At 41.5% G+C, this 12,474-nt stretch overlaps 1 protein-coding gene across 5 annotated transcripts in view; it reads left to right on the top strand.

Moving 5' to 3' along the window:
* TEX14 (testis expressed 14, intercellular bridge forming factor) overlaps nucleotides 1-12,474 on the top strand; it is a 639,745-nt gene that overhangs the window by 265,962 nt on the left and 361,309 nt on the right. For all 5 annotated transcript variants that reach the window (XM_040336821.1, XM_040336817.1, XM_040336820.1 and 2 more), the window contains exon 9: nucleotides 5,417-5,540. In XM_040336821.1, coding sequence (XP_040192755.1) covers nucleotides 5,417-5,540 — 124 coding nt within the window. The remainder of the gene's footprint in view (nucleotides 1-5,416; nucleotides 5,541-12,474) is intronic.

Below are 12,474 nucleotides of genomic sequence, written 5' to 3'. Positions count from 1 at the left end.
ACTGATAGACCCCATCTATTCTGATGGTTTGTTGGATGATTTAAGTCGCGTTGTCATGGCTTTCCCCTCAGGATAAGGCTGTAATGTGATAGAATAGTAACACTTATAACAAGCGGGTACGATACCATCTGTAGTCTATAACCAGAATAGTAGATCAATATAGAAAGTATAGAAATCGGAGCACTAGGCAGAAAAAAAGAAAACTTGGCATTAGTCATATTTCTGTGGGCGTGTATAGTCCAAAAAAGGTAAAAGAGGTCTAGGGGAAAAAAAGGTTCTCCCAAGTCAGATCTAGGTACATTTTTTAGGTGGGAGGTATGGATTTCTTGGTGTTATGCCACATCAGAGGTTGCATTATTACCACTACTTCCGGCTAGACCTAGAGCCTCTTATAAGGTACTCAGTAACTACCTTCCACCCTTTTGCAATGAAGTTTTTGCTACAGGGAAGTCACAGTTTCGTCCCTTGGACAAAGCCCAGCCCCGATCAGGGTAAAGAGCAAATGAAATTTGGCTCTTTACCACGTGACCGGCTGTGTCCAATCACAGCCGGTCACAAGTGTAAACAAAGATGACTGTAACGGCTGTCTCTAGGTTCTCCTCCTCACACACTGATCCTGTGTGAGAAGGAGAAATTAGAACAGTGAGTTACAGTGTCTGTCAGTACTGTGCCCAGATTGCCCCCCCTCGAATAAAGAGTACCTGTCACCCCCCATCAAAAGTACCTGAGTACCCATCACCTCCATCAGGAGTACCCGTCACCTCCATCAGGAGTACCCGTCACCCCCATCAGGAGTACCTGAGTACCCGTCACCCTGATCAGGAGTACCCGTCACCCTGATCAGGAGTACCCGTCACCCTGATCAGGAGTACCTGTCACCCCCATCGGGAGTACCTGTCACCTCCATCAGGAGTACCTGAGTACCCGTCACCCCCATCAGGAGTACCTGTCAACCCCATCAGGAGTACCTGTCCTGTGAGCCCAGCAGTGCCTGGCGTGCAACCAATTTCTAGCTGACGTACAGCCAATTAGTCCCTGTCGTGCAGCCCTGTCATACAGCCACCATGTCCAAATGCTAACCCAGACCGATGAGAGCAGCGGGGAGCTCTCACCACCCCAGTACAGTTCTGATTCTGGTTCGCAATACAAGCCCCCCGAAATCAGTACATCCAAATCGGAGGAGGAAGTAGTCCGTCCAAAAAGAAGATGGTCAACTCCAGGCAGCTACCAGCAGCACCAGACACCCCAATGGCCAATCAGCAAGTGCTAACGGTGCTAGACCCCTGGAGGAGAGGCCCAGTACAAGCGCTGCTAGCCCCCAGGAGGAAAGGCCCAGTACAAGCTCTGAAATTCCACACCGAGGAAGTAGGGCCCAAACCCATCTTCCGGATGGCTTGGCCAACCCATTGTGGCTGCCTTCTAGCACAGGGTCAGCCACAATCCCCCCTTTCACAGCACAGCCAGGTGTGCAGGCCAACACCGAAGGTTTATCTGAAATCAATTTTGTTAATTTATTTTTCCCTGATGAGTTACTTCAAAGACCAAACAAATCTTTTTGCCCGTCATTACATACAAAACAACCCCAACTCATGCTATGCCCGCCCTTTTGAATGTAGACCCCTAACAAGGGAGGCACTTAGATTGTTTTTAGGCCTTGCGCTGAACATGGGGCTTACACAAAAATGAACTTCATTCATATTTGTCTAAAAAGCTCATCCTTCATATGCCAATTTTTTCAGCTGTGATGTCCAGGTCCCGCTATGACATTATTATGCGGTTCCTGCATTGAGGGGCTCCAGAATAGTGTTCGGAGTTGAGAAAAACTGTTTTTAGTTTTCTGTGTTCCCAGAACAGGGTTTGGTTGCCCGGAGGCTTCAAAGCGATTTGGGTGGGAGAAGCCTCCACCCCTGTCACCATTCTTTCCTGACTGAGGCCCTAAACTTGATGGTCCTGCCTGCTGCCTGGACCAATACTTTGGCTGCACTAACCATATCTCTGCCTGTTGCATGTACTATGGACAGTATTTCTGCCTGCTGCTACTACTGACCACATCCGCCTGCTACCTGGACCGATGCTCTCCTCTGTGGACCACTGCACTACTAAAACCGCAGGTTATCTTTTCTTTACTCTTTGCTCTGAAGAATATATTTTGGTTTGTAATTGGTATGTACAGTACATGCTATGGGTTAGAAATTTGAAGGGCCTTCAACAATGTGATAGTTTGGCAGGAATTTGTGTGTGTAATTTATGCTCCTAGAACGCCTGGAGGTGCTACTTGGATGTTGGACTTCTGTATGTGTCCAGGCTATGTAAAAGTCTCACATGTGGTATTGCCATACTCAGGAGAAGTAGCAGAATGTATTTTGGGGTGTAATTTTTGCTATGTACATGCTATGTTTTAGAAATATCTTATAAATGGACAACTTTGTGTAAAAAAAAAAAAAAAAAAAAAGTTTTTCACTTTTTTTTTTCACATTTTACAAAAACTTCAGGAAAAAAATGAACCGTTCAAAAGACTAATTATGCCTCATAGATTATACGTTGGGGTGTTGGCTTTCCAAAATGGGGTCATTTTGTGTGCGGTTCCATTGTCCTAGTGCTCCAGGGCCTTCAAAAATGTGATGGGTTGTCATCTGAGATGTGTAATTTCTGCTCCTAGAATGTCTGGAGGTGCTACTTACATGTTCGGCCTCTGTATGTGGCCAGGCTGTGTAAAGGTCTCACACATGTGGTATCACTATACACAGGAGGAGCAGCAGAATGCATTTTGGGGTGTCATTGTAAGTATGTGCTGTGTGAGAGAACTAACTTGTTATTATGACAATTGTGTTAAAAATATATATATATATATATATATATATCTTAATTTTCCCAAGAATTGTGGGGAAAAATTACAACTTCAAAAAATTCACCATGCCTCTTACTAAATACATTGGAATATCTACTTTCCAAAAAGGGGTCAGCTGGGGGGTATTTGTACTTTCATGGCTTGTTAGGGTCTCAAGAAATGAGATAGGACGTCAGTACATCAGGTGTGATCAGATGTGATAATTTTTCTTTGAATCAAAACTTTTTTTATTGACAAGACTGAGTCAAAATAAGGGGATAAACATAATTCCCCACAGTTGAATTATACACAGATCACACATGCACATACATATGATGCAGTTACCTAGTGTAAAGTGTATATATAATCTAATTTTTCATAAACAAAACTAAATAAAATAAAAAACAAAGGAAGATAACATAAAATAGAGTAAAATAGAACATTACAAGGAATAGTCACCTTCCTCCAGGCTTGTCAATAGGCCCTTAGATGTGATAATTTTTCAATGATTTGCACCATAGCTTGTAGACTCTGGGGTAGATTCACATACAATTAGATCGGCGCAGCGTATGTGAGATAAGCTACGCCGCTGTAACTTACTTTTGGCCGTAAGTTAAGGCGGCGTAGTGTATCTCTCGGGGCGTAAGGGCGCCTAATTCAAATCGGCGAGTAGGGGGCGTGTTTCATTTAAATGAAGCGTGTCCTCGCGCCGATTGAACTGCGCATGCTCCATTCCGAAATTTCCCGCCGTGCTTTGCGCTAAATGACGTCATTTTTTTTTAACATAGACGTGACTTACATCCATCCTGATTCACGGACGACTTACGCAAAAAAAATAAAAAATTCAAATGAAACGCGGGAACGACGGCCATACTTAACATGGCAAGTCTAACTATACGCGACGAAATACCAGCTTTAACTATACTTTACCAATATCATCAAAAGCAAATGTAAAAGAAAATACCAAATTTTGGGCTGTCCCCAGAACACTATTAAGGGGGAAATCTTACAATGCTGACACTAGTTCTGGTGAACTGTGGGGAGCCAATGGGTTCCTTTTAATTTGCAGGGATTTCCTCTCACTTATTGTTTTGGATATGGAACAAGAAGTGAAGGTAAATTTCTCCATTGGGACACAGATGGTTAAAAAAAACAAACAGGGGGTTTTAACACTCAACTTTAGTCAAAATGAAAAAAAAAAAAAGTTTTGCCTATAGCTCTACTTTAAGGTGTTTCTGAGATCAAACCACCTTTATAGCACCATATGTTTCCTTGGGACCTTTATTTGGTTCTCTACTATGTAGTAAACACTCCCCTTGGATGATCTCTCATGCACGGTAGCCATCTCGGTGGCCATTAAGTTTGTCGCACGTGCCCCTGAGTTAGTGGCATTCTCTTGTATAGACCCGTTCCTCATTCTTCACATAGATAAAGTTGTCTTGCAAGACCTTTCTTCCTAAGGTGGTGTCAGCCTTCCACCTCCACAAAGACATAACCCTTCCTTCTTTGTACCTAAAAGTTACAGCTTCTATCAGAAAGATGGATTAACTATTTGTCTTAACCTCAGGATCTTGTAATGCACATCCTGCTTCAAGATCCATCATTGCTAAGTGGACAAGACAACTTGTCTCAAGAGCTTACACCCCAAAGCAGTGATATGCAATTAGCGAACCTCCAGCTGTTGCAAAACTACAAGTCCCATCAAGCCTCTTCCTCTGGGTGTCATGCTTGTGGCTGTCAGAGTCTTGCTATGCCTCATGGGAATTGTAGTTCTGCAACAGCTGGAGGTCCGCTAATTGCATATCCCTGCCCTAAAGGATCAAGCACATCTGCTCTATTATGTGTGCTCACTCCACCAGGTCGGTAGGAGTTTCCTGGGCAATCCAACATCAGGCCTCTGAAAACCACCACACAATCTTCATCATTGTCCAAACCTCTGCAGATGAAGCTTTTTGCCACAAGGTTTCTGCTGTGACACCCGGAGTTGGGTCTGTTGACCCTTGTTAAGGTTAGGCCTGTGTTTCCTTATTGTTGTTTGGTCATCTCAGTCCTAGCTTGGGGATGTCTGAGAGTCTATGAATATCAAGCCACTGTTCTGTATGGTAGGATTGCAATAAAATATATTTTGTCTTACCTGTAAATTGTATATCTTGAATTACAGTACAGGACACAGGGCAACCTCCCCCTCTGTTACTGTGTTTCTCTGCATTGCTTGCCAACAAACTGAAGACTCACAGAATGGGGTAGGGTAATAGGGGACACCCAGATGGTGTGTTCTCAAACGTTTTGACAGCACGTGAAAGTCTATAACCCAGGGTCCTTTATCATCAAGCCTATGTCTTGTACTGTACTCCCTAGATATTGAATTTTTTAGCCTTTAAATCAAAACTGGTCTTCTAAACATAACTTGTCATACAGAAGCTATTTCTGTAATTCACCATTACAAATCTGCAACTCATTCTAGAAAATGTGCTGCTACTTGTAATGTAGATTGAAAACTGTCTATGCGCAGAATTAACAGTACAGTATTTATCATACTACTTGCAATAATTCAGTTTGGGAAAACATGTTTCTTTTTTTCTTTTACAGTAATCTACACCATCCTTTTATTCTCCATCTATTAGCTGTGTGCACCTCATCCACTCTGGAGAGAACAAGCCTTGTATTTGAGAGGATCAATTTTGGTTCCTTATACCACATTTTACATGAAAAGGTGATGTGTTTTTGCTTGTCATATTGTACACGAAGTAAGCTCCTTTTTGCATAAAGTGAAATTAAAAGTATAGCGCAACAAAGTAATGCAATATGTTGCCTGGTTGGAAGTTAATGAGAAAAAGTTTAAAGTGTAGCACTGGAATATTTTGTCAACCTTCTTACTGTTTGTTTTACCGTTAATGCATTGTGCCCCTTGTGCTGCTGACTACAGATTTAGTTGATTTAGAGGATTGTCCTCCGATCTTCCACCAGTCCTCACCACCATAATTTTCCGGTGCTGCAGGGGTTAATAGAGCTTGGAGACCTGTCATATGCATTTATCATGAGTGCTGACTATGTCTGGCATTTTTTTCCCCACTCCTTCATTTTTAGAAGCTGTACTATAGTTTCTATGAATGAAAAATTATCTATGAATGGGGGAGGTGGGCCTTTCATTTAAAGGGGAGTTCCAGTCCCCAGACATTTTTTTTTTAAAACACTGCTCTGTAACTATCAAAACCTGTAAATGAACATTTCTAACTTGTCATACTTTTTGCGCTTTTACTTTCTTTTAAAATAGTTATTTACTTACTGATCTCGGAAGCAGGCAGTTTCCATTTTAGTTGTGGGCATCTGAAGCCCTCTCGTGTTCATTTCCTGGATTTCTGTCCAAATCTCGCACATGCTCAGTAATGCTTTAGGGAGGCTGTCCTTCCTGACAGGTTGCTATGGCAATGTTCCCGCCCCCATGCTATAGCAGCCTGTCAATCACAACACAGGCGAGTAAAGGAGAAGTCGGATTAGGCAGGGAATGCATCGGCAGCACTAGGGGGTGTGGTCCGAAACCGGGTGACACCATCCTGATGGTGTTATAAATCATGACTTAATATTACACCTCTGACGTTCCTGGCTGTTTTTTTTTTTTTTTTTCACTGACGACTTCCTGAGTTTGCCCTGTCACTTTATACAGCAATGTCTAGCTCTTGCTGGCTGAAATAATATAGCATTGAGAACGATATTGGTTCTGGAAGCTCTGTTTTGTGTGACACTGTTTTATAATCCAATATGTGCAGGGAGAGAGAGAAGCTTTCAGAATATTCATCGGCAGTGTAGGGGTGGGCGGGACAGAGCAGCTATCTATCGCCAGCCAATAGGATGGGGTCAGGGCGGGCCGCTACGTGTATGTGGCTCCGCCCCCTTTCTTAAGACGCCATATAATTGGCTGGTGTTCCAAGCCTGCTCTGTCCCGCCCACCCTGACATCGCCAATGAATTCTAAAAGATCCTTTCTCTCTCCCTGCACACAGTTAGATTACAAGACAGTGTCACACAACTGTCACCTTAGAGAGAAATGTCTAGCCCACGCTGGAGGGAGAGAGAGAGACAGGAGCTTTCAGAATATTCATCTGCGATGTCGGGGTGGGCGGGACAGAGCAGCTATCGAACATGAGCCAATAGGATGGGGTCAGGGCGGAGCCGCATACACAAATAATTGCCTGGTGTTCAATAGCCGCTCTGTCCCGCCCACCCCGACGTCAATGTTGAATATTCTGAAAGCTCCTCTCTCTCCCCACACACAACAGGTACAAAAAAAAATGAGATTTCATTATGCCTATCTCCCAGGAACCCTTGCTTAATCGCCTAGGCTAATAAGACCAGGAAGCTGTAGAAAAACGGGGAAAAAATTTATTTACCAGCCAAAAAAAAATAGAAATATTGCCCATTGTGAAAACTATAGGGCATGCAGCACAGCCAAAGATGAAAAAATGAGTGGAACTCCTCTTTAACCGCCCATCCTCCATTTACAGATCCTGTTTCATTTATGGAAGCTAATGTAATTACATTATGATCACTCAAGTTGTCCCCAATTTTCACATCTGCAATAAGCTGCATTTTGTTTGAAATTAGTAAATCTAACAGAGTATTTCTCTTGCATTCATTCTTCTGATTCTTGACCATAGGGTTTATAGCACCACCTACAGGAGTAGGACACTAGGCATAAAAAGAACACAGCACCGCCTATGGGCAGTCCTAGCTGGTATAAACCCTGTCTTTGCTATAGGCAAGAAAGTTAGGAACAAAGAAGTGTAAAAAATATAGGAAAGAAAAATGAACTGGAATAAGGGGACTTTCAAGGTACCTAAAACAATTAAACTATAACATGTATAGTAAAACTAACACATATTATTTAATACATTTGTTAAAAAAGATATAACAATCTTTAATTTAAAATAACATAATCAGATAAAAACATTAAAGAATGAAGTACTGTACAAAACCTTGCTTCTCAACATGTTTCACTATGTATATTGTAGCTTCTTCAGGAGAAATCATAATTGGTTGTGTACAGCATATTCACTGCAATATATAATGAGGAAAAACATAAGACAAAATGTAATGGTGAAAACTAACAACAAAATGTCCTTAATCAAACATCTTAAAACAAAAAGAGAAAAAGAAAAGAAAAAAAACAAGAGAGGACAAAATTGCACAGGATCGACTAGAGCTGTTCTTACCCCAAAACTAATTTCAGGTCAGTATGCGAACACACCCAAGTATGGCTATCTATTCAAAGACCAAAATGAGCCCCATTGGTGGCCTCTGCCTGTGTAGTAATAATTGGCTATTGCATGTAAAAGGCTTGGACGATTAAGAAACTGCAATTTATTTTATCAACCATCAGTGGGAACCAAAATGGTAGGCTGAGAATATAACAGAGGAAAAAAACTACATTCAAATCTCAATGCATCCTGATCTATGACTGGGATATTTAATAGATATATACAGCCACAGTAAGGCCCTTACAACTATTCACAGCAGAGAAATTTGAAGCAGTCCAGAATCAAATTTCAAAACATGAACTTCCAAAGAGTTATGCAAGGCATAAAAAAACTTTTGCCATAGCAATAAGGACAAGAATTAAACAGGAAGAATGGTATAATAAAACAGAAAATGTTGCAATATTTACCTTTAGGCTACAGATATCAGTGTGGGGCTCCTGAGTGAACACAGTGCAGATGGTCTAAGCAAGTCAAACCACCACCATGCAGGGCTATTTATGGTCCTCCCACTTATAGGCAGAAGTTTCTGCCAATCAAGTGCGGATGCCTGACTGCGCCGATTGCATAGACATGATAACGTCATACGCATGCGTGAAGTCCTGTCAGCCATTTTGGAAAGTTTGCAATAGCCTAGATAGACACAACAATGCCCACAGTTGGCAATTCACTGAAACATTGAATAGAATGAAGTCAGAGGAAATCCATAATTACAAATCGAGCCTCTAAGGGGACAATACAACAGCGGCCTGACTTCAGGCACAATATAGTGTGACCAGCACTATCATTAAAGGGCCAGTTACACTTTTCTATGTCGTCATGGCTTTAAAGTGAGGAGCAAACTCTTAAAGGAATGGCTTGAAACTGATGGCTTCATTCAACACAGAATGCTGGTAGCTGATAAATTGTAGATCCATTATGTCTCATGTTGCTATAAAGATTTATGAATATCCCCACCCCATTTGTGCTGGGGGATATGTTCTAGGGCAAAGAATTTAATCTTGGATGCATTGAAATTATGGTAGAGACCTTACCAATTACCTAACCTATCATTGAGACGTGATTGCGAATATGATGGAAAAACAGACGCTTTATCTTACCAATGTAAAATACGCCGCATTCACATATATACATATAATATACAATTCCTATAGACTGACAATTTGCAGAAAAATTTGGTCCATAGGTACCATTCGTCAAAATAATTTGGTCAGCAACCAATATATACTGGAAAAAATTGTATCTGTCATATCTGGTAGTACCAGAAGTTCTCAAACTGAACTGTTTCTTCCTGGCAGAATGATGACTGTGAACTAGTTGATCACGCAAGGATTGAGATCTTCTAAAAGTTATTTTGGGATATTCTTTCTCATATTTAGAAATATCATCTGCTGACAACAGATGCCAGAATTTTTCCATTATGCCCCAAACTTGTTTGTGCTGCCCTAAATATCGGTGATCAACCTTACATTAGGAACTTGTGGTTTATCTTTTTTTTCCTGTGTATCTCCTGAATAAGCTATATACTCTAGCGAAACATGTCGCTAATTGCATTTTTGTACAGTAGTAATACTTTGTTCTTTAATGTTTTGGTCTGATTATGCTATTTTAAATTAAAGATTGTTATATCTTTAACAAATGTATTAAATAAAAATGTGTTACTTTTACTATACATGATATAGTTTTTCATTGTTTTAGGCACCTGAAAGTCTCCTTATTCCAATTTCAATTTTTTTTTTATTAATTTGAGATGTGGTGCCTTGTTCCACCTATCCTTGGCTGATTCACTTTACTATTAAAAAATAGGAGTGGATGCTGTGTCCGTCAATGGACTCCGAGAAAGGGGTTTTACGGTGAGTAACAACAATGTCGTTTTCTCTTACATTCATTGATGGACACAGCACTTCTGAGCTCTGCGTCAAGCCCACCCGTCGAGAGGCCCGCATATTTGTTTGCGTCTGGCACCAAGTGGTTGAACAAATCACTGGTTGAATGTATCCTTTTGCCCTAGCAAAATAAGGCTATGGGAACTTTTTTTGTCCGAACCTGGGAACCCACTCCAGCAAAAAGCCTGGTCCCCTAAAGCTGCAAGTTCTCCTTACAATGAGGGGACACCACCATATCTAAACGTGTGAGATTCATTGCTGCCCTTTGCGACTGTTTAGTGCCAGGATATTTCATACACCTGGGTTCAAAGCTCAGCTCAAGGGGTTACAGGTAGTGTTCCAGGCTCTACCTCTACTCCAATTTCTATTGTCCAAACTTCCTTCAACTCAAGGTCACGCTTCATTGTCGAAACTATTGGCTGAGGGTGTCATAGGTTTTAGGGGCTCTACTCCCAACTTGATCGTTAAAAAAAAATGGGGCATTCACTTCATCTTAGATTCACAGAATATAAAGTTTTTCAATGTCATGCTGTGGGTGAAAAGTTCTGTATTGCCTCATTTCCACTGAGCAGATTGGTTCGGTACGGTACGCTATTTTGGGTGTTTCCATTATGAAAATGTGCCATAAAACCGAACCGTACCGCACCATTCAGGGTCCTGCTTCAGATGTGGGGCCATAAAAAATGGAATGGTACGGTTAGGGCGGAGCTACTGGCGTCACACTGTACATTCCACTGATTGGTGGACAGAATACATCAATGCTGAGCGCCAAACAAACACCACTTCGCCTTTCAGTCCATATGGAGAAGGATGCCGGCAAACAACAGCAGGGTCTGGTTATCCCAGGAACTATCTACTTTCTTAGCAATAATTGGTGATAGCGTTATTCAGAGTGAGCTTGATGGATCAGTGAGAAATGAAAAGGTGTATAAAGATATTTCTCAACGGATGGCAGCCAAGGGATTTGAACGGACGTCGGGTCAGTGTAGGGCAAAGCTTAAAAAGCTTAAAGTACAGCCGTAGTGGAAACTGTCCGAGTACTTGGAGGTGGTACGACGCTATGGACGCCATTTACGGTCATCGGCCGGCAAACCAAGGCAGGGACTCTGCAACTGTAATTCTCGAATCCATGGTAGACCCCTTTGGTAAGTGTTTTTTTTAAACTTGGCATAGGATATCACTCTGCTAACCATTTAAAAAAATATATATAACTATATGTTTATTTTCTGAAACAGTTGATGGACTCTCAAATGATGCGTCAAAATTTTCAGATGATGGACCTTCAACGTCTTTCAGCAGCACCAGTAGTTTTTCATCAAGCCAACCACAGAGTAGCCAATCACAGAGTAGTCAACCACAGAGTAGGCCCAATGCACCCCGGCACAATGGTAAGACATGATCATAGAGAAATATTTAATTGTGCATTTTCTTAAAGTAAATCCACAGTGGGGCAGATATGCAGGGGGTACAGTGGTGGAAGAGATGAGAAGGGGGGTTCAGCAGTGGGGCAGATGTGCAGGGGGTACAGTGGTGGAAGAGATGAGAAGGGGGGTTCAGCAGTGGGGCAGATGTGCAGGGGGTACAGTGGTGGAAGAGATTTTGGTATTTTGTATATTATAGGTGAAAGGAGACGGTTGCAGTTGGATCTGCGCACAGTCATGGAGGATATGCGGGCAGCAAAAGAAAGGCAGCTAGAAAGAATGGAGAACCTTTCTGAGAGGCGGTTTCAGGCACTGCGTCAGGATGCACAGGAAGCTATGCGCCAGGAAGCAGAAATCGCCCGGCAGCAGATGGAGCAGTTGGCTACCTTCAACCAGGCCTTCCTCGGTGTCCTTGGTCAGCTTGTTCAAGTGCTTGGAGCCAACCCAAGTCACCACCCAGACAGTAGTGCCTTTCATGCAGCACGGGACCTGTACCCATGTTTTTGTTTTAAAAAAATTAATTAAAGGAGGTTTTAAAAGGTTAGATTTTATTTTCTAAATATGTTCCTTTAAGCTAGTGCATTGTTGGTTCACTTACCTTTTTCCTTACAGTTCCCTTCTAAATGTTTTTTTTTCTTTGTCTGAATTTCTCACTTACTTTTCCTTCTCAGTTAACTTGACACCATCATCTGAGCTGTGTTTAGTCAGTCAGAACAGCTTACTAAACAGCTTACTGAGGAGGAACAGGAAGTGAGAAATTCAGACAAAGAAAAAAACATTAAGAAGGGAAATCGAAGGAAAGGGAAGTGAACCAACAATGCACTAGCTTAAAGGAATTGAGTTAGATAAAAAACAAACCTTTACAACCCTTCAAGTTTTTGTAAAAAAAAATCTATATTTTTAAAATGTTTACTTTAAAGAATATATAGAAAGATGAGTTTTTTGTTGAATAAAAAACACGAGAGACTTCTGAGTATGTCCGATTTCATTTTATTAAAAATTAGGGCTGTTACTGATCAAATATTTGGTGTTCAATTTTTTTTTTTAATCGATCAACTAATTTTCGATTAATTATAACGCACATACAGA

This window comes from Rana temporaria, chromosome 2, assembly GCF_905171775.1.
Source record: "Rana temporaria chromosome 2, aRanTem1.1, whole genome shotgun sequence".
Lineage (NCBI taxonomy): Eukaryota > Metazoa > Chordata > Amphibia > Anura > Ranidae > Rana > Rana temporaria.
Note: the sequence above shows the minus strand (reverse complement) of the source record. Positions and strands in the feature narration are given on the sequence as shown.